This window comes from Halichoerus grypus, chromosome X (genome assembly GCF_964656455.1).
Source record: "Halichoerus grypus chromosome X, mHalGry1.hap1.1, whole genome shotgun sequence".
NCBI lineage: Eukaryota > Metazoa > Chordata > Mammalia > Carnivora > Phocidae > Halichoerus > Halichoerus grypus.
Genome location: NC_135727.1, coordinates 29908671 through 29934264, shown reverse-complemented (window position 1 = coordinate 29934264; position 25594 = coordinate 29908671). Strand labels below are relative to the sequence as shown.

Here is a 25594-nt window from a genome sequence, read left to right as displayed (position 1 = left end):
GCATAATCATCATACCATTATCACATCCAAGAAGTGTTATGTTGACAGAATATTATCCAATATCAAATCCATACTGAAATTTCTCAAATGATCTCCAAAACATCCTAGATGTTTATGTTGATGCAGGATTCAATCAAGAATCATGGATTTCCGGGGGCGCCTGGGTGGCTCAGTTGGTTGAGCGACTGCCTTCGGCTCAGGTCATGATCCTGGAGTCCCTGGATGAGTCCCACATCGGGCTCCCTGCTCAGCAGAGAGTCTGTTTCTCCCTCTGACCCTCTCCCCTCTCATGTGCTCTCTCTCTCATTCTCTCTCTCTCAAATAAATAAAATCTTTAAAAAAAAAAAAAGAATCATGGATTTCAGGGCGCCTGGGTGGCTCAGTCGATGAAGCGTCTGCCTTTGGCTCAGGTCATGATCTCGGGGTCCTGGGATGGAGCCCTGAGCCCCACATCAGGCTCCCTGCTCAGCGGGGAGTCTGCTTCTCCCTCTCCCTCTACCCCTACCCTTACCTGTGCTCTGTCTCTCAAATAAAAAAAAAATCTTGAAGAATCATGGATTTCACTTAATTGTCTTTTTTTTTTTTTTTTAAGTCTCCTTTAATCTAGATTCTAGAACAGTACCTTTGGCTATTTTTCCTAACGATACCAATATTTTTGAAAAGTCCAGGTCGGTTGTCTTATTTGTAATCTGGATTTGTCTGATTGTTTCTTCATGATTAGATTCACATTCAACCCCTTTGGCAAGAAAACTATAGGAGTAATATTGCTTACTTCCCATTGCGTCACACTGGGGGGTCCACGTGCCCTTGCCCTGTTACTGGTAATGCTATATTCGATCACTTATATAAGAGGTGTCTTCTATAACTCTTTATCGTAAAGGTACATTTTTTTCTTTGAAATTAATAAGTGATCTGTGGATTAATTAAGAATGTGCATGTTTAACAAGCTCTTATGGTGATTTTTGAGTGCCCTAAGGTTTGAACCGCTGTTTTGCATGTTGTGATGTGAAGGAAGGTCCACAAAGGCCTTGTCCACCTCCTGAATACAGACTCACCTGGGGCTGAGTGCATCTGTCTTCACCGTTCACCTCCTGCCCCACCTCCAGATGCCCCCTCTGTCTTCGCTGGCCCCAAATCCCTAGCCCAGGAGACACTAGTAGGCCAGATGGGGACATTGCCTCCAACATGAGGGAGCTCGCTCCCTTTATCAGTAAGGTGATCGGCCTTGTGAGGAAGAGCCCTTAAAAAGGATCCTTACATTAACCCAATGAGTGCACATATGGGAACACTGAGGTTCAGAGAGGTGAAGTAACTTCCCCAAGCTATTCAGGGTGGGCACTGGATTCGAATCCAGTTTCAACTGTAGAGCCCATGCTTTTAAGCACTATGCTGTACTCCCTACGGAGCGCTCATTCCACCTGACTTCAGAATTTTCTCACCGTCTTCTTCTGAAGCCTTCCGGGCCCACGGCATTCCTGAGAGTAAGGAAGCAGGGGCCCTGGCCTCACTCTCTTTCAAGGTGGGGAGACGGTGCGACACAGAAATCAAGTGGCATTCCTGCGGCCTTACGGCAAGCGAGTGGCTGAGCCAGGCCGCTGATGGAGAGACCGTAAGCTCTTGCTTATGAACTTGATTTTGATTTAAGAGGCAGCTGAGAGCCACTGCGATTTCTGACTGGTGCTTGCTGAATCCAGAGTGGGTTCAGTTGGATTAATATCACTGTCCTTTGTGCGGGGAAATGCTGTCGCTTGGTAATAAACAGGTTGGCAGGGTTTGGCGGAAAAGGCCAATGCTGCCCAACAGCCCCTTCTGTGCTCGGCGCACGTGATTGACTGCCTTTCGGCTTCCGGCTCTCTGTCCAGCCTGTCACGGGGAAAAATGCCACCTCCTAGATTCTAGTCAGCTCCAGAAAACCTCTCGCCCCCACCCCCCGCCCTCCTTTCCCAATAAACAGAAAACGAGCCTTGTGGAGGGGCTCCACATTTGCGTAGCCCACATTTTTCCCCGATCTCTCAATTCTTCGGTGAGAACACCCAGCCAAACGCTGCGGTGACATGAAAACGACACGACAAACCAACCCACAAAAAACAAGACCGTCCCCTACTAGCAAGCCCCTGGTAATCTGGGGGTTTACTGCCCGGTTTAATCTTTAGTTTCAGGTTGCCCGTTTTCTGGTGGCAGAGGAAAACATCCCTGCACCTGCTGCGAAGTCTCAGCTACGGCTGGAGATAGACGCAGACAAACCCATCTAGAGTATCACCCCAATTTTAGCATCCGTGCTGTTGAAGCCAGCACATGTACGTAGAAAGTATCATCCAAGTTTAGTATGCCCTGATAAATTAAACAGCATCGCATATAGACACAGAAGATGTCAAAGTTGGAGGACTCCCGGGAGGTCATCCGGCAAAGCCCCCCATCCTACTCGTCACCCCTGGCCGAGAGGCCAAAGTCCGGGCAGCTCCAGTGACAAGTGGCTCACTGGCTTTCAGAGGCAGTTGGCGTCCGTGACCAGCTTCTTTTCAACAAAGGTCTTTTCTAAAACAAGGGGAAATCCATCCTCCCAGTACCTGCTGGCCACTGGGGGCTACTGCCTTCCTCAGAACAAGGCATCTCCTTGGGCACCCAGGCCCCACCCCCAACCCCAGAGGGACTGAAACTTCTAGCACTACAGTTCCCGAGCCAGAACCCTACTCCCCTCCGACGGCTCCCTCTGATGGATTGTGTCCCTGAGCTCCGGTTCCCCGGGATGGGGGGGGGTGTCGATCGGTTGGGGCGGCCCCACCTCTATCGCTCCTCCCCCTCCCTGCCCACCCAGCGAGCACAAAGCTCCTGGGAATTGGGGCCCCCGTGGGCCCACTGCAGTGCCATGACTCTGCTTGCCAAAAGCCACTCGTTGCAGCAGGTAAGCAGGCAGTTAGACAGGTGCATCGGGTTTCTGAGAGGCACCCGTCCAGCTAAGGCAGAAATAGGCTCTAACTTAATAATCTGCTCATCACACACAGTAAGAGACACCCTGACTTATTCAAAGACACCGTGGGCGGTGCAGAGGATGAATAAGCATGATTCACTGCCACTCTGGCACCCGGGGCCCAAAGAATAATAAAACCCAAAGAATTGTAGCCGCCTGAGTAGTAAATTAAGAGATCCGGGGCTCAGCTAGACCCTAGACATCAATGTTACCATGGTGATAAAGGGCCCGGCATTCAGCAGCTATTAGAGAGCAGGCATCTAATAGGCTAGTCTATGTCACAGCCAAAGCCCAAGGGGCTAGCAAAGAAGACCAATTAGCATATCCATTCATTAGGGGCCTCTGCACACTTCTTCTCTTAATTCCAATTAGTTGTTTGTTTGAACCGACGTCTCTTGCCTGCATTATGCTCATTAGTGCCTTTTAGCCACTGGAAATAGGCTTGAATCTCCACAAGGACCTCACAATTTCCCAAGCCTTCATTTTTTCCCCCTAGGGGTCTAGGCTTATACAGTCACCAACCCATAGCCCTCAGTCCCTCGAAATGAAAGCATCTCTCACTGTACAACTGTACTCGACAGATGGAAACTCTGCTCAGGAATGTGATGCGCTAAGGGTTCTTCCTGGAACCCAGCGAAGTAGGGATCTGGGGCCATTATCTGGACCATTCAGGTCAAGGAAACCCTCTGGCCTTAGCCAGTGAGCCTGCTGGCTACGCCCACTGGCCACCACTCAGAGGCTAGCTGTGCGGGCGGGGGAGCTTCGGGCACCGGGGACCATACTGGCATCAGCAAAGTCGGGCAGTAGCTGTTCCAGCTTGAAGGACCGCCCTTCAAGGTCCAACCCAAACCCCGCCTATTCCGGGAAGCCTTCCCTGATCTCTGCAGCCCCAAATAAGTTCCCCCTCCTGCATGCACTTTGAAGATGACACCTGATGCCGGGCAGTATTCACGGGCAGCCTCAGGCCCTCGGCTGGCCTGGAGCTTCGGCACCCATGACTTCAGAGTCCACAGGTCACTAATGCTGGAAGGGTCTGGGGTTCTCGAGAGTGCCCAGCACTGCCCCCGCTGACTGCAATGGCAAAGAACTCTTAAGCCCCACTGCACGTGACCTCCCAGAGACTCCCTGAAGATTTAAGGAAAGCACACAACTATACAACTGCTCTTTGGTGGCTCTGGGACACACTCCACCCTCCCCCCAGCCAACACACACACACACAATTGTGGAAGTGACCCACAAGAACAGATGTCAGAAACTAGCCCATCTCACGGTGGAGGCGAAGATTCTCTGAAGAGTGCTACCAACTCTTTCTTCCTCTGGGAACAGGAAGACCCAGTCCATAGCTTTCTGTTCCCCATCAGCAACCCAGCAACCATGTGGTTTGACCAGAGCAGGCCCCCAGGAGAGGAGGCTTCTAGAAGCAGCTGCGAACACCTGCGTCCAAGGACTGGGCATATACAGTTTGAGAGACTGGAGTCATTTGCCGTTGGATCTGCTGTCAAAGCCTCTCCTTGCCTCTCTTGCCTCCGTAGCCACCGTTCATTTGCAGCTCTGCTGGCCACTTCCCGCTCCAGCCTGCTGCACGGGGCGGCAGATTGCTCCCCCAGCCCTTGTGGCAGGAATGGCTTTTCCTGTAGCTAGTCTTTTGAGTGTGAACTCATACAGATTTCTGTCTTTGAGGTCCCATGGGATTTTGTTCTTTTACCCCACCCAAGAGCTGGCATTCCAGAAGGCAGCCTGAGCTATAGTCAAAATACACTGCAAATATATTAAGTGTATGGCAAACCCCAAGTGACCCAGAAGGCTCGGGCGTGGGAGATTCTGGAGAATGGAATATTTTGTTACCTGAGGTCACGTTGCTCCAAATCTCCTTCTGTCTTCCCCCTCTTGGGTTTTTTCCCCAGCTTTATTGAGATGTATTGACATATAACATTGTATACGTTTAGGTGTACAAGGTGGTTTGACTCCCTTATATATTGCAAAATGATGGTCACCATAGTGTTAGCTGACAAAACCTTCATCACGTCACTTAAGTGCCATTTCTTTTTTATGGTGAGGACACTTAAAATCAACTCTCTTAGCAACTTTCAAGTAATAATACAGTGTTATTAACGATAGTCACCATGCTGTACGTTAGATCCCCAGAACTTGTTCACCTTATAACTGGAAGTTTGTACCCTTTGACCAACATCTCCCCAATTCCCCCACCCCAGCCCCTGCTAACCACCATTCTACTCTGTTTCTATGAGTGTGGCTTTTTTAGAGTCCACATGTAAGTGGGAGCATACAGTATTTGCCTTTTGTTGTCTGACTTACTTCACTTGGCATAATGCCCTCAAGGTCCATCCATGTTGTTGCTAATGGCAGGATTTCCTTCTTTCTCATGGCTAAACGATAGTCCTCTGTGTGTCTGTGTGTGTGTGTGTGTGTGTGTGTGTGTCTGTATATCACACTTTCTTTATCCATTCATCCACTGACAGACACTTAGGTTGCTTCCAGACCTTGCCTATTGTGAATAATGCTGCCCCCCAACTCTTGATTTTTGAAATCTTGCTTATATGACTGTGCTCTTTTCTGCGTTAGGAAGACAAGACTAGTTAACCTATCCTCTGGTTTCTGAGGCTTACAAAGGGCTTTGAGATTCTCATATTTAACATTAGGAGTCACACAAAAGGCTTGATTGGAGAAAGTGTGAGAGAGCCCAGTATCTACTGAGATCAGGTTAACCCCTGGAATGTATTTTGCTTTTATTAAAGTCCAAAAAGAGGAATGAGTTTCTCTTTTTTTGTCAGTGGCCTCTTTCTCATCAAATAAGGGTATGGAGCGGGGAGGGACTCTGTTAAGGAAGAGTCCTAATTAGTAGCGTTCTAGTAAATGGAGTCTTTATTTTAAATTAACCACTATTGAAGCTGTCTTCATCAGAATAGCCTAGGCTTGGAATTATGAATAAGTCAATCTATCTAAGCTATTGTGCTGGTTTTCTTGGTTATGTATATGCCCAGAATCTCATTATCTGCAACATTCTCAGCCACCTGGGTATAACGGGGTGATTTGTGAAAGAAGGATCACAAATTCCACCCAAGCCTTTTAGCCACCCAGGCTCTGGCGGGGTGGACCGAACAGACCAAAAATGCTATACAATGTTTTGGCTCTTTCTACTAATTTTTCTTTTGTTGGATCCCACATTGGCTTCAGGAGTTATATATGTCTGGGAAACTGACACTGCAAAGTTCTGGCCTGTTCCCTGCCCTGATGCTAAGGGATAAATATAGATCTCAACCACTACAGAAATGTGGCCAGGATTCCAAGGGGTGTGTGCGTGAGGGGCAGTGACTGATGGCGCCATTCTGACATGTGGGCTAGAAAAAGGCTTCTTTATGTCCAAGACCCTCTTTGGGGAGGGGAGGGGTAAAGCAGAAGCCTGGCCTCTAAAATCGGAATGCATAATCCACATTTCAAGGGGCTCATGGGTTGACACAAATAAGGAATATTGTAGGTGGCTTGATGTGTGTGTGTGGGGGGCGGGTGGGGAGAGCAAAGGGAATCTTTCCTGACACCCTAGATCCTTTTGCATGAGATCAGTCTTATGAAAAAAGAAAGTTATTCTTGGCCATGTCCCCTCACCCCCAACTCCCACCCACGCCCCACCTCCTGCACACACTGATACTCAGCTCTCAATTGAGAAGAACACGACTGAAGATTTCCATTGGGCCCATAGTACCTCGGGCGCTAGAGAAGGGCAGAGGGCGGGTAGAGACGTGAGGTGAGGGGGGTGGTGAGTCGCTCATCCTCGTGACCCAGAATATCTCCCCCCTCCCTGTGATGATGAGCTTGCTTTTCCATAAGGGCTTTCCTTTGATTCAGGGAATGGGCCAACCAATGAGAGAGGGGCATGTTAGATTATTTTGGGGAAGGGCTCATGCCAGGAGGGTTCACTTTTACTAGGCGCCAAGTGTCCCCAGCAACCAGTGTCTCTTGTACCAGCAGAAGCTCCAGAACTCTCACCCCCCTGCCTGCCTCTGCCCCGTCTGTGCCCACGGAACAGCCATGAGAAGGCAGCTCCGGTCCAGAAGGGCTCCAGCCTCTCCTTATGCTTATCGCTACAGACTTGTGAGTCCCGGGGAGCAGAATATTTTGCCCGCCCTTTTGAGGGGGGTGGGCTGGGGGTTGCGTAGATCTTGGCTTACGGCCGCTTCTCCTCAGCATGGGCAGGAACAGCGAGCTGTAAGGAAGCCTATAATTTCAAGATCCAGCGGTGACTCCTGGCACCCCACTGTGCCCTAAATTGCTGCATTGAAGGAGGAAGCCCCTTTTCCTGGGGAACAAAAGACAAGGGGAGGGGAAGATGCCAAAGAATAGGGGCCTTCTAAAATTGGGGGGGGGAGTCTAGAATTTAAACAAACAGAGCTTTTGGAGTCTGGGAGTAGAGGCTTTGGTCCGATAGCAGGAAATTTTAGCCAGGAGAGAGAGGAAGGGGAAGAGGAAGGGAAAGACACAGCCCACCCAGCTGTCTTCAGTCCCCCGGGGCGGGAGCGCCTGAGGAACCCAGCTGCTCTTTTTCTAAAGCAGAAATTCCAAACTCTCGCGAAAAATCAGAGAATCGTAGATAGAAGCCGGGCGTAATCTTAGACATCATCTCTCCAGAACCCCTCATTATGTAAAGGAGGCTGCTGGGGCTCAGAGCACAGGAGTGACTTGCAAGTTAGTGAGAGAGCTAGTGAGAACGCCAAGTTTCCTCACTTCTAATCTTGGGCTCTTTCTATTAGACGTGCAGTAGGCAACTCCGTAGCCCTCTGATCCTCCCCCATCCGTTGCCAGCCTGCCTGCCACCCCACCCCACCCCGCCCAGCACACACACACACACACACACACACACACACACACTCACACACACACACACGCTCAGCACACGCTTCTCTGCTATCGCCATTTATCTCCATCCAGGGTGCATCACAGATTTCTTTGAACCCACGGTTTCTTTGCATGTTCTTTGCTAGAAATCGTTAATATATGCCACACGCAGTACTTTTTTTTGGAGGGGGGGAGTCTGAAATCTCCCCCAGAGAGGGCTGTGATCTGAGCCCAGGACGAAACAAAGCTTAATCCACTTTTCTTTGGAAATGGCCCCTTATATAACCAGGGAGTTAAGTAAAGACTGTCAACAGCCCGCAGAGGAAAACACGAATCCTTCCAAGTCCATGTCACCCTACAGAGGGCTTCCCTTCTCAGCCACAGCGTGTAGAATCTTGCTTTGCGCATTTCCAGAGGCCCTCCCAGCCTGTAGGGCACCTAGAACTCTTCCTTCCTTGGCTTCTTTTCTCCGTAATGTTGCTAAAGCGTTGTGTATAGGTTCAGTTATTTGTCAAGTGCATCAGAGGAGCTTGCTCTCTATAGGAAATGCTTGATTTTAAAGGCATCGGGGGATCTTGCCCTTTAGAGGGAATACTTGATCAAATTTAAAAAGAAACTATTTAATGCAGTGGTTAATCATATGCTAATTTCTCTTTAAAATCAACCAACCATTCAAACGTTTACAGGGTGTTACTCAATGCAGGGCACAAATTTATCCTTTGGGTCACACTGTTTGTTTATATGTTTATATGTTTATATATTTAGAGTGCTCAAAATGGAGCCACCCTCTGCCCTTCAGACTCTTCCCTTTTAGGGCAACATGACGGCCCCAGCACACACCCACTACTATAGTCCAGCACATTCAAACACACTATCACAGGAGGGCACTGCCTCTCACTACCAAAGGATTCCCTACAGGATTCTGTTAAATAGTTAGTTGCACAAAAGTGCCTCCCTTGCACAATGTGAGGTTCTCCTGTCCCGGGAAGCAGAGGAGAGCAAAAAAGACATTTGAGATTCCTGAAACTCAGGCAGTGTGAGAGCCGTGGGGAAATTAGCTCGGAGAAGGTTAATTCTTCCCGGGAGGGTAAAGCTTTAAATGACAAGCCATCTTTAATGGGATTATCATGAAAGCTCATATCTACAAATAAGATCAGGCTGAGGCCCAGGCCAGCTGCCTCCTCTGTGGAGCAGAGGTGGAGGGCAGGCCCCCCCGGGCAAGAGGGAGAGAAAAGGAAGTTGTTCAGAAAACATAAAGGGGACTATAAATCCTTTCGCAGTGAACCATTCCACCTCAAATTCTCGGAGATTCCCAGGTGCGGTAGATTCTTGGGGGGCCATGAGGACTACCCACCACAGTCCACAAGGCTGCTGGGGTTTAGGACGACAAGCTCCGTGAGAGCAATTTCCCCAGAGTCCAGGCTCAGGTTTTAAGCGGGGCAGTTACCACTGGCGCTCGTTCGGTCCCCACCGGCTCCCGAGCTGGGGGCCCCACACGGGGGCAGGGCCATCAAGGAGTTGGAAAATATCCACTCTGCCCCTTGGGTGCTCAGAATGTAGTTGGGGAGGTCAAATGCGTCCGTGTGTTCGCACACAAGGGAAAGAGATTTAAGAACATTTATTAGTCCATTCAACGCTGAGTGATGGGGGCTTTTCTGAGCCTTGTACCGTGAGTCCACGTCAGAGCCAGAAATCCTTGATTATGAGCACCTACGAGCTCTTGGGAGCACAGAACCCGACACACCTGTGGTGGCTCCGTCATTCTGTTAACAGCGTCTGGGCGCTTGCGCTCAGTGCGCGACGGGAGACACGTCACTGTCCCGGGTAACAAGAGACACAGGTTCTGTCAACTCGCTCACAAACTCGCTGTGTGGCTACAGCTATGTCCTGCTCCCTCTCTGGGCCTGCGAGGGACAAGGGAATCTTCAGGGTCCCAGTCAGTTCTAGTATGGTGTGTGATAGAAAGCTGTACATTGGAACAAACTCGAGAGCCATTCAGAAGTGCTGACGATCCAGAGCTAGACAGCGCTGGCCAGACTGAACACTGAGAGCAGAGCCTTGTCATTCTCTGTCCCTTTTACTGATTCTGAACAATCCAATTTTCGGAGGCCCCCCCACCAATGGCAGCATTTTTAGCTGAGTGTCCTCTAAACGGCCTTTGAGGAATCAGGCAGGGAGGGGGCAGCATGGAGCCCCTGGCCTCTATCATTTGACACATCCAACCCCAACAGGTGCACAGGCCCCGCCACCCTTCAGATTTGGGCAGCAGAGAGAAGGGAGGGTGGCCTCATTTTCTGCTGCTGCAGTGAGCCTTGGCAGACCCCCAAAGAGCAAAGATCCAACTCTCCTGCCTATGGCTGGGAGGCATTTGAAATACCGTTGGTGAAGTCTGGGTTTCTCTTTTTTTGTTTAATTTCCTTAGAACCACTCAGAGAAGATTATAGTTTCGGATCTCAATGACTGCAATCAGTCAATCAACAGATATGTGCTGAGCACTCACTACGTGCCCAGATTTTTGCCTAGGGTATGGGATGGGGGTGGGGGATGGGGGGAGACTAAGGAAGTATCAGTTGAGGTTCCAGACCTTCGGGAGTCTGTTCGACCGGCGGAGGTGCCAGCCCAGGCAACAGTCAGAGAAGCAGCAAACAGACCCCTGTGTTTTGTTTTTGCTAGGGAGGGAGTCTAAGTTTTGAGGAGGGGTCCAGCCGCTGGCCTCTCCTCCTGCTGTGTGTCCCAGGCTACTTTCAGATACAACGTGGATGGTCAGGTTGAGCACCTGCCAGCTACAGGACCGATGGTAAAGCTGGCTTGGACTTAGAATTTGCCATGGTGGACTCAAGTGTCTAAAATGAGTCTGTTCTCCGGTGTTGAGCTCAGCTCCGCCCTAACAGGCCAGACAAAGCGAGGCCAAGGCCCCAGGACGGAGGAGTGACATAAGCAGAGTCCTGGGGGGAAGAGCCCAAGGGCCTGCAGCTGAGAATAAAACTTACACCTCTGTGGAAAGAATATTGGGTCAAAATGGGTCAAAGAAAGGATATTTCCTCCAAAAGAGCAGAGAGAGAGAGAGAACATGTGCCTCTTGTAACGAGGGGGAAGCGTCTCCGAATATTGAGTCGTTTTCCATTCCTTTTGGCTGGTGGGATGCGCCCTGGGGAATTTTTTTCAAAAAAGGGACTGTGTTTTGTCACCATTCCAGGATGATCAGGATGAAGTGAACCAGAACTACTTAGCAGATGAAGAGGAAGAAGCTGAAGAAGAGGCTCGGGTGATGGTGGTACCCGATTTGGAGGAGGAGGAGGAAGAAGAGGAGGAGGAGGAAGAGGAGGAGATAGAAGAGAAGGAAAAGGAGGAGGAAAAGGGTCAAGGTCAGCCAGCAGGCAATGCTTGGTGGCAGAGATGGCAGATCGTGAGCGAATACCTGTGGGATCCGGAGAAAAGGATGTCTCTGGCCCGAACAGGTCAGAGTTGGAGTAAGTCCCAGTTGTCCCAATGCCCCAGTCGGGTGTCCTTTGCTTTTGGCTTGGTGTCCAGGACTCCTTTACCATACGTTGGATGGGCTTGTCTGCAAACTTCTCTTAGATTTCGTGTGAAGGGCTGGATGCCTAGGGAAATGCCTGGACTGTGGGCAGATCCCATCGGAAGAAACTCCAAGTATGTAAACACACTAGATTGTGGAGCTGAAAGCCGCTGGGCTCAACTTCATTTGCGATGCAGAGAGACAGTAAGAATGAGTTGAGAAAGCACAGATTTTTGTTGTTGTTGTTGTTGTTGTTGTTGTTTAAGTCCCGGCCCCATCACTTTCTATCTGTGTGACCTTGGGCTCATCCTTTACCCTCTCTGAGCCTCATTCTTCCTCACCTGCCAAATGAGGGAAACAATCCCTACCGTGTTTCTCCCACAGGATCAGCCTGAGGCTCCCGTCAGATGCTCCAGTTGTAAACTTGAAAGCACAGTTGACCCTTGAACAACACAGGTTTGAACGGCACTGCCCCACACAGGTGCTGTGTTTTCCCCCATAAATACAGCGTAGTGCTGTAAATGTATTTTCTCTTCCACAAGATTGCCTTTTCTGTAGCTTACTTTATCGTAAGCAGACAGCATATCCTACATGTAATGTACCAAATACGTGTGAATTGACTCTTCCTGGCTTCTGGTCAACAGTGGGCTATTAGGAGTTACGTTTGGGGGAGTCAAGACTTAGACACAGATTTTCAGCCACGCGGGGGTTGGCACCCCTAAGCCCCGCGCTGTTCAAGGGTCAACTGTACTATGCAGTAGACTGTTGCTAGGATATGAGACCCCAGTCCCTGCTAACTTGACCGCGGATTTATAAAATCTCATCGTTTCACCCAGTAATGTCAGAAAAGGAAAGCCAGGAGGCCTGCCCTTGGCCCCGGCTTGTGGGTGCTTTAGGCTCCCACGGTGTACACAGAGAAATTCGGTTTAAAGGGGTCATTTCTGGCGATTACAGCCGAGCCCCCGTCGCACTCAATCAGTGGCAGAATGGCATTCCTTAGCCACGGCCTTGACTTCACGACCTCTCCAGCACCCCTCTCCCAGGGTCCTACTCACCTCTTGAACTATTCATGCTGTGCCTTCTCCTCAGGAGATTTAGCCTGTGGTAAAATTCACACTTGCCACACTCTCTGCACAGCCCAGAAAAAGAGTAGCCGCTGGCTTGGCACTCAGTTAACCCAGGAGAAGAACAAAATAGATGACTCTGCGGATGAAATCAGAGTCCCCCAGGGCCCAGGGTCTAGGTTGCTGAAGTTGACGGTCATGCCTTCTAAAGGCCCCTTTGGCTGAGAATTCTCTCCCCACCTAGTTTATGTTTCTAATTCAGCTCCGTCCGGGTGAGACGGCCAGCCCTCCTTCCTGGAATTAGGAATAGCAGGTGTGGGGCTCTGAGCAATGCCCACCTCCCTTCACCCCTCCTCGGTTCCCAGCCCCACCCCTGCCAATCCCTCAAACTCTCAACTGGAACAAATGTACCATTCAAGGAACATTCCAACATTCTGGAAGCTGCAGACAAATGCCGGACACTTACTGGGGCTCCTAAGGGGGCACAGCTGTTTCTCCCTTGCCTAAAGAAGACTGGGAAAATAGGCCTTGTGAAATGCAAGTGTGATTCTGGGAGAGGGAGCTGTACTTTAACCCCTGAACAGCCAGCCATTGGAATTTCACCAGATGAGCTGATCCATGTGGCCCCTGGGGAGAATAATCCACAGGCCAAAAGAGAGTGATGGGGGAGAAAGTTTCAAGTGCCCAGGGAAGACATGGCAGTGGGGACACCGCATGGTAGGCCATATCCGGGCCTCTGGATGGCAGGTCTGAGGAGAGTCCAGGAACTCAGGCTTATGCTGTTGGGCTATGCCTGGGCAAGGGGCACGTGGTGATGTTAATGCCTAGGCCACCAAGCATATGCTTTGCTGCCCTCTTTGCTGCCCTCTTGCTTGAAAACTAGGTGCCCACTTGAGCATTTACTAACCCTATCCCAGCCTGCACATCGACATGACCAACATTATTCACCCAGCCTATGATTATACTATTCCGGGTTTTTCCTTTGGTAGCTGGGCAACTTCTATTTTTAGGAACTATCTGTTATTTTATTGGATACTGACAAGAACCATATGAGGTAGTAATATTATTATCCCCATTTTACAGATGCAGAAACTGAGGCTTAGAGAGGGTAAGTAACTTATCTAAAGTCACACAGTTATTAAGCTGCAGCACTGAGATTCAAGCCCAGGTCAGATGAACACTGGGGTTCATCCTCTTGCTGGAACACCACATTGTCTTCATGAAGTATAGTGATGAGCAAGGCCCTGATGGGTAGGGTCTCAGGACCTGATGGGATGTTTTGGTGGGAGGAATGAAGAATCTAGATCATGGGGCCCAGGCTTGGGTAAGGCATTCAGAAGAGACCCCTGGATTACCTAGAGGAGTAGCCCAAGTAAAACCTGGACATCCAGGGCAGAAGAAGTTGGAGGGTTCAGTGGGTTCCGATGGGTATGGTGCTTGGTCTTCCTTGGTGGGGATGGGGAGGTGGGAAGCTGTGTTAGCCCATCACAGACTTCAGGGCATAGCTCAGGGGTAAGGCTCAGGGGACTCACCACTAGTGCCATTCTCCCCTCTACACTTCCTAGCCATACATCCTACGCAAGGCAGAAGACATCTCCAAGGGAATGTACCTGTATCCCATTGCTTTCCTTTCATCCATGAGACTGAGTCTTCTAGTCCCCCAGGATGGCTCCAGTCGTTGACCCCTTCCCAGGACTGGGGACTGGGGTTGAGGAAGGGGGGAGGAGGCACAGGGCACATCCCATCAGGGCAGCCAGTGGGCAGGAGCCAAGTACCACAGGCGCACGGGCACTGCTGTTTCTTCTCCAGGGATTCCAGCGGAATCAATGTGTTCCTGCCCCAGTTCTGCCTCAGTTCACCTTATGAAACATCAAGGTTCCATTTCCAGTTGGATGCCTGAGGATCTTTTTTCTCCCTTCCTCCGCTCCTCCCTCCCCCCCCCCCTTTCTGGTTAATTTTATTTGGTTCATGGTTCAATTTAAAAATTAATATTTGGATTCAGTTTTGGGTACAGCAGAGTTATGTGGTTTGTTCCGGTTTCTGGTTCGTGATTCAGTTCAAATCTGTCTGTTCCGACATCATGTCATTGCTGTGAGCGGAGCCAGATATTGTTGCCGGAGAGGGCCTCAAGGAAGACTTGAAAAGAGCTTCTCAGCAGCCATCTCGGGCTCATTCACCTCACTTGGTGCTGCCTCATCCTGGGGCAAACCTAATCCCAAAACAGCCTGCGGAGGAGGCATTCAGACAACCGTGCTTCTTTGGGTCCTACAGCAATAAGCACATGAATAATAACAATGGTGAGGACCTGCCGTGTAAAGAGCACTTGGTATCTGCCAGGTCTGTGCTATGCTATTTATATGCATCGTCCCACACCAAGAAGGAAGTCCTATTATAGTCCTCATTGTACAGATGAGGAAATTGAGGCCCAGAGAGGCGAGCAGCATATCCAAGATGAAACAGCGAGGAAATGGTAAGGTCAGGAAAGGACGCGCGGAGAAGCGGAATTTCAGATATTGTTAGGGATGTAGATCAGTATATGAGGTGAAGTGCTAAGCTTGTTCCCATTTTACCTGTGAGGACTTGGGGGCACAGAGAGGTTCTGGAACTTGCCCAAGCTCACAGGTAGAGCAAGTGTCGATAATTAAGTACAGTTTCTTCCTCCTTCCTTCCCCGTCGCGTGTTCTTTTGGAAAAGCAGAGCCACTTAAACTTTTGCTAAAGTTGAATAAGATTTGAAATAAGTAGGGTGAGGCCTCACTTTGCCTTGATTAGAGTAGAGGCAAGTCCAGCGGAAATTAATCAAAAGTTTGAATTATAGGCTATGTGAAAAGAAATGCTGTTTTCATCTCTTGCAAATACATATAATCACTGGAGCCAAGCCGCTAGGACTTTTCAGGGCACCTGCTTTAATGAGGGCTCCCAAGCAACTTGCTCTCTGCAGTACTCTCAACTCCACTCCCCTGTAATCTTGCTCATGGCCATCATCTGCTCAACAAGCCCTTCCATCGGAGATGCTGTAAAGGTACACTGCAATCAGACCTCCGGCACAGTTCTCACGAATTCCAAATTGGTGAAATCTGAATAAGCAAGGACATACTGAATCTGGGGAATATGGATAAATAAATAAATAAATAAATAAATAAATAAATAAATAAATAAAAGCCATCTCACATGTTGGGGTTGGTTCTGGCTCATGAGTTCAAGCGAGGAGGCAGGAGGGCTAGTTGGCAAGCACTGACCACTCTCATCTCTGATCCTTCTGCAGGCCTGATCTTAGTCATTTACTTCTTCTTCTATGCCTCCCTGGCCGCTGTCATCACCCTCTGCATGTACACGCTATTTCTGACCATCAGTCCCTACATGCCGACCTTCACTGAGAGGGTGAAGCCTCCTGGTGAGTGCCCAGATGCCCTGTGCTGTCAGCAGTCGCTGGACAGAAATCTGCTTGGACAGCATGTTCAGCCTCAATTAACTTTGGCTCTTCCTGGTAATGACTTAGGGATTCAATTATTAAGAGTAAAAGTAAAATGGTACTTGGCAAATTATGGTCCTTTTTGTTTTGATTGCCTGGGGGGGTAATGGTTTCATGGGAATCAATACAAAAAAATTATCCCAAGAACGGGTTAATATATCCAAGACCTGTTTTCGTTGCCAGGAGTTATGATTAGACCCTTCGCCCATAGCCTTAACTTCAACTTCAACGTTTCTGAACCTGACACTTGGCAGCATTATGTCATTAGCCTAAATGGCTTTCTCCAGGGTAAGTAAGTGCCTCTGAATGGGGGAAATCTCTGTGGAAAGGTGATGGGTTGGGGGTGGGGGATTCGAAATTCACAATTCACCAGAAATCCCACCCTTACTAACCCCAGCCCATCCTGGTCTTTCCTTACCTGTATATACAATCAAGACTGTTCTAGTTTGTGATTGTATGTTGTCTTGAAAGCATATAAGCCAAGTCTCCAGCAAGATGCTAAGTTCACTGGGGGCAGAGAATTTGTTTTCTTAAACATCCAGATGGCTCAATAATGACCATTTATAAAAGATCATTCCAGGGGGTGGGTAGTGGTGAGAGAAGAAGAGTGTTCTCCAGAATGGGAAGATTCCTGCCTCCTATACTTTCTCAAGGTAAGAGAATTCCTTTCTTGGAGATGGGCCATCTTGAAGGAAGAGAGCAAGGGTCTTGATTTAATAGCATCCTGGCAGGGAGTTAGAGAAAGAATCTCTGGGTGACAGTCACTCCAACATTTTGATAGGAAATGTTTGCAAGATGCCTATCTCTATAGCGTCATCAGATACACTTTCAGGGACCGAGTGGCTTTTTGAGAAGCCCTTCCATGGACTGAAAGCTGAGGTAGCAGTTTGGTTAAGGTCCGACACAGAGCACGCAGGCTCTAAGCCCCAGTGGGCTGCACAAATTAGTTGTGGAAAAAAGCCAGTTTCATTGCTTTGGTTGTCCCTGCCTGGCTGAAATGGAGGGATAGGGAGCAGTAGAATGTGCACTGAAAGAGAAAAACAATCTCTTATGTGATGGGAAGGGTTATGTAAATGCATAAATTTTGTCATTTAACTTTAACCCTGCATAGAAGCTACCGTCAGGGTGCCTGGGTGGCTCAGTCGTCGGTTAAGTGTCCAACTCCTGATCTCAGCTCAGGTTTCGATCTTAGGGTTGTGAGTTCAAGCCCCGCATTGGGGCTACATAAAGAATCTACCATCTCCATTCTACAAATGGGGCAACTGAGGCTCAGAAAGGGGAAGTAACGTGATAAAAGTCTCCCAGCAGCCGAACCAGTGTTTAAAACCACATCCATGGTTGTGACACCTGGCTACTGGAAGTGTGGTCCAGGACCCGCAGCATCAGCATCCCCTGGGAGTTTGTTAGAAGGGCAGGCTCTCAGGCCCCACCCCAGACCTGTCGAATCAGGATCGGCACTTGAACAAAATCCACAGGTGATCTCTATAAACTTTAAAGCTTGAGAAATACTGCTTTTTGTAATTCTTTGTTGCTGCCATATGACCGGGAGTTACGAACTCAGCTTTGTAACAGTCATGCTCAGTGTCATTTTGGGGAAGTCTGAGTTTCAGATTCCTCATCTGTAAAATGAGGGGGACTGGGTCCCTTCTGAATCCATGTAGTTTTTTGAGCTCAAAAACAAAAACAAAAACGCTTTGGGCATCAGAGCCAGCAGAGTCTCGTCTTTTCTTTCAAACTGTCTGAGCTATCGCAAGTGTGTTGTCAGAATCTCTGCTGAGGAAATCCCTCCGAGAAGCTAGTAGATAGAGAAATACCAATTCTGACCTGACGACAGAGATGGAGAACATTAGGGAAAGCATTGGGTTTTTAGTTCCTAAGGGTAGATAACATGCCCTATTTAAAAGGAACACATCTCTGAAATAGACATCCCAGAGTATCAATTTCATTCCCACGAGGACTGGGATTTTGCAATAAGGGTCATGCCCATGTCACATTATTTTTAATGGAACTACCTCAAGAGAAACAATGAGCACGTGATTAGAGCTTCTATTTAGAAACTTATTATTTGAACATAGTTCTTGTTCTAAAAAAAAAAAAAAAGATTAAAACGAAAACTTGAGTCCAATGTAGCTTTGTCAAAGGAAAAATAAAGGCTTAACCGTAACTGGAATAGATTTAAAATTCCCAGTTGCTTCTTAATAATATTAAACCCAAGTCACAGCCTGTCTAGATGACAACCCAGCAGTACATCTGGAGTTTTACCCCCGGTAGATCATAGGTGCACAGACTCCTCTGAAAAACTAAGCTACTGGGAACATGAGTGCATGGGGGCTGGACCTAACAGGACTAACTGGACTCCGTCATTTAAAACCAAACTGGAAATAAAGCAGTCATTTCCAAAGCCCAGTTCAGTGGCATCTGGTAGTCCAAAGAGTGAGCTCACAGACCGCCCCTTTTCAGCTCTCTCTCCGTGATATGTATACCTTGGACACATGCTCCTTTCCATCCGATGTAAAGGGACATGAACCCTGAGTGCCTAGGTTCTCAGTAGACAAGATCTCACCCTCTCACGTTCTCAGGGGAGACCCTACAGCTTGTCGTTGGTTTCTGTCTTTCAACCTAAGCTTCTCTTTTGTGGTGCTAACTTCGGTCTGTAAAGGATGAGAAGCTGGTTTATCTCCTCTTCTTCCCTCTTTCTCCTCTCCCTCCCTCCTGTCCCACAACACACACTTCTCATTTTCTTGTGTCTGGTGTCTCTCATGGACCTCCAAGGGAGATGTTTCCTAGACTGAACTTAAAAAGATTTAGCCCAAGAGGTTTGCTTCCTTATATAAGCCAGGCCGTGACATGATTCAGTCCCTCTTCCAGAATCTACTATGTGCCTCTTCCTCTTCCAGAAGTAGAAGGGGCAGCCCTCCCCAGTTTACAGTTTGCCATCGCTGAAAAAAAATAATGGAAAATGGAAGTTATACGGTGACCAACACATGACCCAGAGATAGCTATTCCAAAGTTTGGAGGGAAGGAGAAACAATCGAAGTGGGCCCAGGGGATGAGCCTGAAAGGCTTCCGGGAGAGAGGCTGATGGGGGGGCCTTGGACACCGACGCCAGGTCACAGAGCCTAGGCCAGGCTGAGTGGGCTCTCAGAGGAGCACCAGAATGCTGCAGAAAGGAAACTAGGGAGGAGGACTACTGCAAACGTGGCCCTGCCCTGTAGCACCCGTCTAACATGCCCACCTCCCCGCTGCTGCCCCCACGCACGCTTTAGGTTACAATGACAGTCTTCAAGAGGAGATGAATGTAGATTGTCCCCCGGGGCAGTACTTTATCCAAGATGGCGATGAGGATGAAGACAAGAAGGCCTGCCAATTTAAGCGCTCCTTCCTGAAGAACTGCTCGGGCTTGGAGGACCCTACTTTTGGCTACTCTACTGGACAGCCGTGCATCCTTCTAAAGATGAACCGGGTATATTGGCCCTTGATACTCCGGTGATACTAAGTGGAGGAGCTGGGTGGGAAGGCTCTGGCCCCTCCGTTTCTCTTGGGCTCTGTCTTCACACCCTGCAAGTCGGGCCACTCTTACTGACAGCATCAGTAATTCGAACAACCGGACAAACCTATCAAGCAATAATCCCTTTTTCTCCCTGAATACTTCCTATTTCCACCCTCCTCTCCCGCCCCTAACCTGCCCTTTGATGCCCTCTGTCAGTAACGAGGTCCTGAGCTGTTTGGAACCGGGGACTGACATGATGGGAGGGGCAAGTCTTCTATCACAAGAGACACATTTTCCTCCTCTCCTGCCATGCCTTAGGTGTGGTAGAGCCCTACCAGGCACATCCCTCTTAAAACCAGAAAGTTCTTTACAGCTTCAGAGTTCTCTTGCTGCCATTACCATTGTACAAACATCAGGCACAAATACAACAAGGAGTAGGCTGAGCTGCACAGCTCTGGAGATATTTTTGCATTTTTTGCTTTTTGTAACATTCCTGAGAGGGCAAAATAGGTTAAGTTTATGCCTAAGGAAGGGGTGGCTTAAGGGGGGGTTTAGAAAAGCCCCATTTTTACTGTCCAATCCATTTTGCGTTTTGATGTTCAACAAAAACAACAACAACAATGCTGGTTTTCTTTTGATAGATTGTAGGCTTTCGTCCTGAGCTTGGGGATCCTGTGAAAGTGTCCTGCAAAGTTCAGGTAAAGTGCCTTTTTGAGTAAGTATTGCTAGCCCATCTGTTTTATGTAAAAAGATGGTTCATCCCTTCCAAGGGTTTCACCATGGATGCCGGGCTATGGGTTAGGGAAAGGTTAGTATGTCATAACTACGCCTCCCTCTAGTACCTTCTGGCCTCCCTCTTGCCAGAAAGCATTCAATTCACGTCTGTGTGTGTCGTGCAACTGTGTGTGTCCTCGCTGGTTTCTACCTGTGAACGCCAAAGAATGAACCTGCTAAGGGCCACAGCAGGGACCGACAACGGGCCACGTCATTAACTGGGATTCTGTTTACACTTTTGCTTTTAGCTCTAATTACTTGTTTCTTTGAACTAAACAACCAGCTTTCATTAGAGTCATTAGTCCCTGCTTTTAAACCAGAATTTCACTTTTTGCAGCAATGACCAGTGGCACTCCATGTTGCAGTAACAAAGGACTACCAGGGAAGTATAAACAGAACTCCATTAATATGCTAATTAACTGTCCTTCGAGGGACCATTAACTTCTATCTCATCTGCACCAATTAGCTCCTTTGTAGGAAGAAGCCCTAGATCTTGGGTTTGCTTCTCAAACCGGAAGCAGTAGCTCCCTCCGGTTTCCTAACATGCACTGCACCCCCAGGCCTGGACGGCTGCCTCGTTAATGTCCCCAGACCTCCAGCCTTGAGGGTGGTGGGTCAGAAAGCAGAAAGAGGCAGCATTTATTGATCCCTTAGGCTACGCCAGGTACTTTGCTAGGTGTTAGGGGTGCTGAGATAGCTATGACTCGGTCTCTGAAATCGGGGCAACCACGTATTACAGCTGCTGTGAAAGGTGCAGCGGGGACACGGAAGATGAGGGTTGAAAGGTCAGGCCATGGTTTGCCCCGTGAACAAGGTAGGAAGGACATCCATTCTGTCCACACGGACATGAGTGTGCATAAATATACACACGCTCGAGACGAGAAGACAAACTAGTGGCACTGATTCCACAGGCTATTCACAGACGTGAACTGCGTTGCTTTCTAGAAGAAAATGTAAGTAAATCATAAAGACCGACTCAGTCTTAAACTAGCATACTAGTTGGCTTGAGCCCTGCTTATAGTTCCCTAGTGGAAGCCATTCGTTTTTCCATTTACACAGAACCTTGCTGAGAACCGTCCTTTAAAAAGAAAACAAGAAATAGAGTCATCATACATTCCATAATAATCAGTTGGTCAAAATCCACACCCACTTGTGGAAATCAAGCAGGACAAGGTCATCACTAGAATAAGAGTATACTCTGAATGCTTACACTATATTGACAGAAGCAATCCCATGACCCCAGTGAGTGATCCGCTAGTAGTGAGCACTGTCTGTCCCTTGTTAGCCCCCAGATCTCTGCTATATAGGGCAAGCCAATGCATAGGCAGGATGGTCAGTCCCCTACCTGACATGATATGATGAGGGTACACTTATTTATTTCATCTTTGCAGTGCTGGTTCCCTCTTGCTTATCCTCCTGAGTTCACCTCCTGCAATTAAAGCACTACGGAGAAGGTGGTCAGACACATGAGTTTCGGTGGGCCAAACTATAGGCTGTGTCCCTAGGCAGCAGATCCCTGTGCACCTGGTCTACCTTCCAACAGAACTGAGCCCAACTTGAGTGTGCAAGTTGTCGTGGCGTGGGATTTACTCAATATGTTCTAACATCTACCTGCCTCAACGTCCAAGACTGGGTGCCAGGCCCAGGATGATTTTTTTTTTTTTTTTTTTTTGGAGAGGGGCTGGCATGGTAGGCCCTCTTGCTAGAGCAGCACCAGCTACTGCCAGCCTTCTGGAGCCCTTCTGTCTGGGTCCCCTAGGAGCCAGTACAGAACTATATCGAGCACATTCGGCCTCCTCAGTCCAGGCCTTCCATTCAATATTCTTTTTTTTTTTTCTTTTTAATTTTTTTATTGTTATGTTAATCCCCATACATTACATCATTAGTTTTAGATATAGTGTTCCATGATTCATTGTTTGTGCATAACACCCAGTGCTCCATGCAGAACGTGCCCTCCTCAATACCCATCACCAGGCTAACCCATCCTCCCACCCCCCTCCCCTCTAGAACCCTCAGTTTGTTTTTCAGAGTCCATTGTCTCTCATGGTTTTTCTCCCCCTACGATTTCCCCCCCTTCATTCTTCCCCTCCTGCTACATTCTTCTTCTTTTTTTCTTTCTTAACATATATTGCATTATTTGTTTCAGAGGTACAGATCTGAGATTCAACAGTCTTGCACAATTCACAGCGCTTACCAGAACACATACCCTCCCCAGTGTCCATCACCCAGTCACCCCATCCCTCCCACCCCACCCCCCACTCCAGCAACCCTCAGTTTGTTTCCTGAGATTAAGAATTCCTCATATCAGTGAGGTCATATGATACATGTCTTTCTCTGTTTGACTTACTTCGCTCAGCATAATACCCTCCAGTTCCATCCACGTCGTTGCAAATGGCAAGATCTTATTCCTTTTGATGGCTGCATAATATTCCATTGTATATATATACCACATCTTCGTTATCCATTCATCTGTTGATGGACATCTTGGCTCTTTCCACAGTTTGGCTATTGTGGACATTGCTGCTATAAACATCGGGGTGCACGTAGCCTTTCGGGTCCCTACTTTTGTATCTTTGGGGTAAATACCCAGTAGTGCAATTGCTGGATCATATGGTAGCTCTATTTTCAACTTTTTGAGGAACCTCCATACTGTTTTCCAGAGTGGCTGCACCAGCTTGCATTCCCACCAACAGTGTAGGAGGGTTCCCCTTTCTCCGCATCCCCGCCAACATCTGTCATTTCCTGACTTGTTAATTTTAGCCATTCTGACTGGTGTGAGGTGGTATCTCATTGAGGTTTTGATTTGGATTTCCCTGATGCCGAGCGATATTGAACACTTTTTCATGTGTCTGTTGGCCATTTGGATGTCTTCTTTGGAAAAATGTCTGTTCATGTCTTCTGCCCATTTCTTGATTGGATTCTTTGTTCTTTGGGTGTTGAGTTTGATGAGTTCTTTATAGATTTTGGATACTAGCCCTTTATCTGATATGTCATTTGCAAATATCTTCTCCCATTCTGTCAGTTGTCTTTTGGTTTTGTTGACTGTTTCCTTTGCTTTGCAAAAGCTTTTTATCTTGATGAAGTCCCAATAGTTCATTTTTGCCCTTGCTTCCCTTGCCTTTGGTGATGTTTCTAGGAAGAAGTTGCTGCGGCTGAGGTCGAAGAGGTTGCTGCCTGTGTTCTCCTTTAGGATTTTGATGGACTCCTGTCTCACATTGAGGTCTTTCAACCATTTGGAGTCTATTTTTGTGTGTGGTGTAAGGAAATGGTCCAGTTTCATTCTTCTGCATGTGGCTGTCCAATTTTCCCAACACCATTTGTTGAAGAGACTGTCTTTTTTCCATTGGACATTCTTTCCTGCTTTGTCAAAGATTAGTTGACCATATAGTTGAGGGTCCATTTCTGGGCTCTCTATTCTGTTCCATTGATCTATATGTCTGTTTTTGTGCCAGTACCATACTGTCTTGATGATGACAGCTTTGTAGTAGAGCTGGAAGTCTGGAATTGTGATGCCGCCAGCTTTGCTTTTCTTTTTCAACATTCCTCTGGCTATGCGGGGTCTTTTCTGGTTCCATACAAATTTTAGGATTATTTGTTCCATTTCTTTGAAGAAAGTGGATGGTATTTTGATGGGGATTGCATTGAATGTGTAGATTGCTCTAGGTAGGATTGACATCTTCACAATATTTGTTCTTCCAATCCATGAGCATGGAACGTTTTTCCATTTCTTTGTGTCTTCCTCAATTTCTTTCATGAGTATTTTATAGTTTTCTGAGTACAGATCCTTTGCCTCTTTGGTTAGATTTATGCCTAGGTATCTTATGGTTTTGGGTGCAATTGTAAATGGGATCGACTCCTTAATTTCTCTTTCTTCTGACTTGTTGTTGGTGTATAGGAATGCCACTGACTTCTGTGCATTGATTTTATATCCTGCCACTTTACTGAATTCCTGTATGAGTTCTAGCAGTTTTGGGGTGGAGTCTTTGGGATTTTCCACATAAAGTATCATATCATCTGCAAAGAGTGAGAGTTTGACTTCTTCTTTGCCAATTTGGATGCCTTTGATTTCTTTTTGTTGTCTGATTGCTGTGGCTAGGACTTCCAATACTATGTTGTTCCATTCAATATTCTTTCAACTGAAAACCGAGGCACAGTCTCTCCCTGGAAATGCTCTGGGGATAGGTAAGCTATGCCCCATTCTGCTTTCATGGGTCTTCCTGGGACAGTTGGTTATGGGTCACATTGTGATTTCACCTGGGGCACAGGCCCCTTGAGCTCAGGCTTCAACCCACCAGGGGACCCGGCATCCCACATACACCTGCTTTTACTTCCAGAGAGGCGATGAAAATGACATCCGATCCATCAATTACTACCCAGAGTCGGCTTCTTTTGACCTTCGCTACTACCCTTACTACGGCAAACTGACTCACGTAAGCCTGTATCCTTTTCAGTCTTTGCTGTCAGAAAGGGCTCAGAGACAGAGGCAGGGCTGTTCGGAATTTCTGAGAATTAGGGAGCAGCATGTAGTAACAGTGGGGTGAACAGTGGCTGGCCAAGACCAGGAGCTCCCTCTACCAATTCCTAGTACAACCACTCCTTTCCGTATCTGAAGGTATTTCAGCTTTGGTCTGGTCTAACTCCTTCAGATTACGGATGGAGAAATTCGAGTTCAGAGAGAGAAAGCGACTTGCCCAACACATATAGCTAATTAGTGGCAGAGCCAGGAGCAGACAGATCACGGTCATTGCACTCCACGATACCCAAATAATCACACCTGCCTGTTTCTCCCAGGTGAAGCCCTGGGGCGGCAGTGGTGGGTCATAGGGCGAGGCTTCACCTTTCCCAGAGACATTGGAAAGATACTAGTTCTGGTTTCATTCGTGGTCTGATAGCCAGAAAATCCTATCACACAGAGTTAGAACCAGTTTTCCCCAGAGGACAGTCAGACATCTGACAGTGACTTATGCAAGAAGCGTGTCATTTCCCCACCATCCCAGGGCAGAGAGCATGTCAGTTGCTTTAGCCATTCGTGACTTGGCATCATGGGATTTGCTCAGTTCCCTGTGTGAGGGTTATCCCATCCTGCACTGAATATCTGCTCCCTTGCATCCTGTTACCCACCGCCACGCCCTCCGCTCCTCGCACTTAGGATTCATGTTCTTCCGCCTACAGGTTAACTACACCTCCCCGCTGGTGGCAATGCACTTTACAGATGTGGTGAAGAACCAAGCGGTGCCCGTCCAGTGCCAGCTGAAGGGCAAGGGCATCATAAATGATGTCATCAATGATCGTTTTGTGGGTAGGGTGATCTTTACTCTGAACATAGAAACCTAAGAACTTTGCGGGGCGCTCCCACTAGTTCTGTTTCTGTTTTATTTCATGTACCCCCTGGTAGTACCTGAATTCTTTTTCTTCGCTCAGGACACAGCCAGATGGACACCTAAGACAGCAGATCATCT

At 48.1% G+C, this 25594-nt stretch overlaps 1 protein-coding gene across 2 annotated transcripts; it reads left to right on the top strand.

Moving 5' to 3' along the window:
* The first annotated feature begins 7015 nt into the window (after positions 1-7015).
* Positions 7016-25469, top strand: ATP1B4 (ATPase Na+/K+ transporting family member beta 4). 2 transcript variants are annotated; one of them, XM_036068883.2, is made up of 8 exons: positions 7016-7078; positions 11016-11277; positions 15665-15793; positions 16055-16159; positions 19138-19334; positions 20003-20059; positions 24470-24565; positions 25308-25469. In XM_036068883.2, the coding sequence occupies exons 1-8, from the start codon at positions 7016-7018 to the stop codon at positions 25467-25469; spliced, it is 1071 nt and encodes a 356-aa protein (XP_035924776.1). The 2 variants fall into 2 exon arrangements, with proteins under 2 accessions (XP_035924776.1, XP_035924775.1); XM_036068882.2 differs by having other exon boundaries at positions 11016-11289.
* Positions 25470-25594: the final 125 nt, after the last annotated feature.

What these genes read in the sequence shown, in the direction of transcription:
- ATP1B4 (XM_036068882.2), top strand. Translation starts at nt 7,016, where the DNA reads ATGAGAAGGCAGCTCCGGTCCAGAAGGGCTCCAGCCTCTCCTTATGCT. An exon ending in TCCTTCTAAAGATGAACCGG is followed by an intron (nt 19,335 to 20,002) that starts GTATATTGGCCC and finishes TTCTTTTGATAG; the next exon opens with ATTGTAGGCTTTCGTCCTGA. An exon ending in AAGTGTCCTGCAAAGTTCAG is followed by an intron (nt 20,060 to 24,469) that starts GTAAAGTGCCTT and finishes TTTTACTTCCAG; the next exon opens with AGAGGCGATGAAAATGACAT.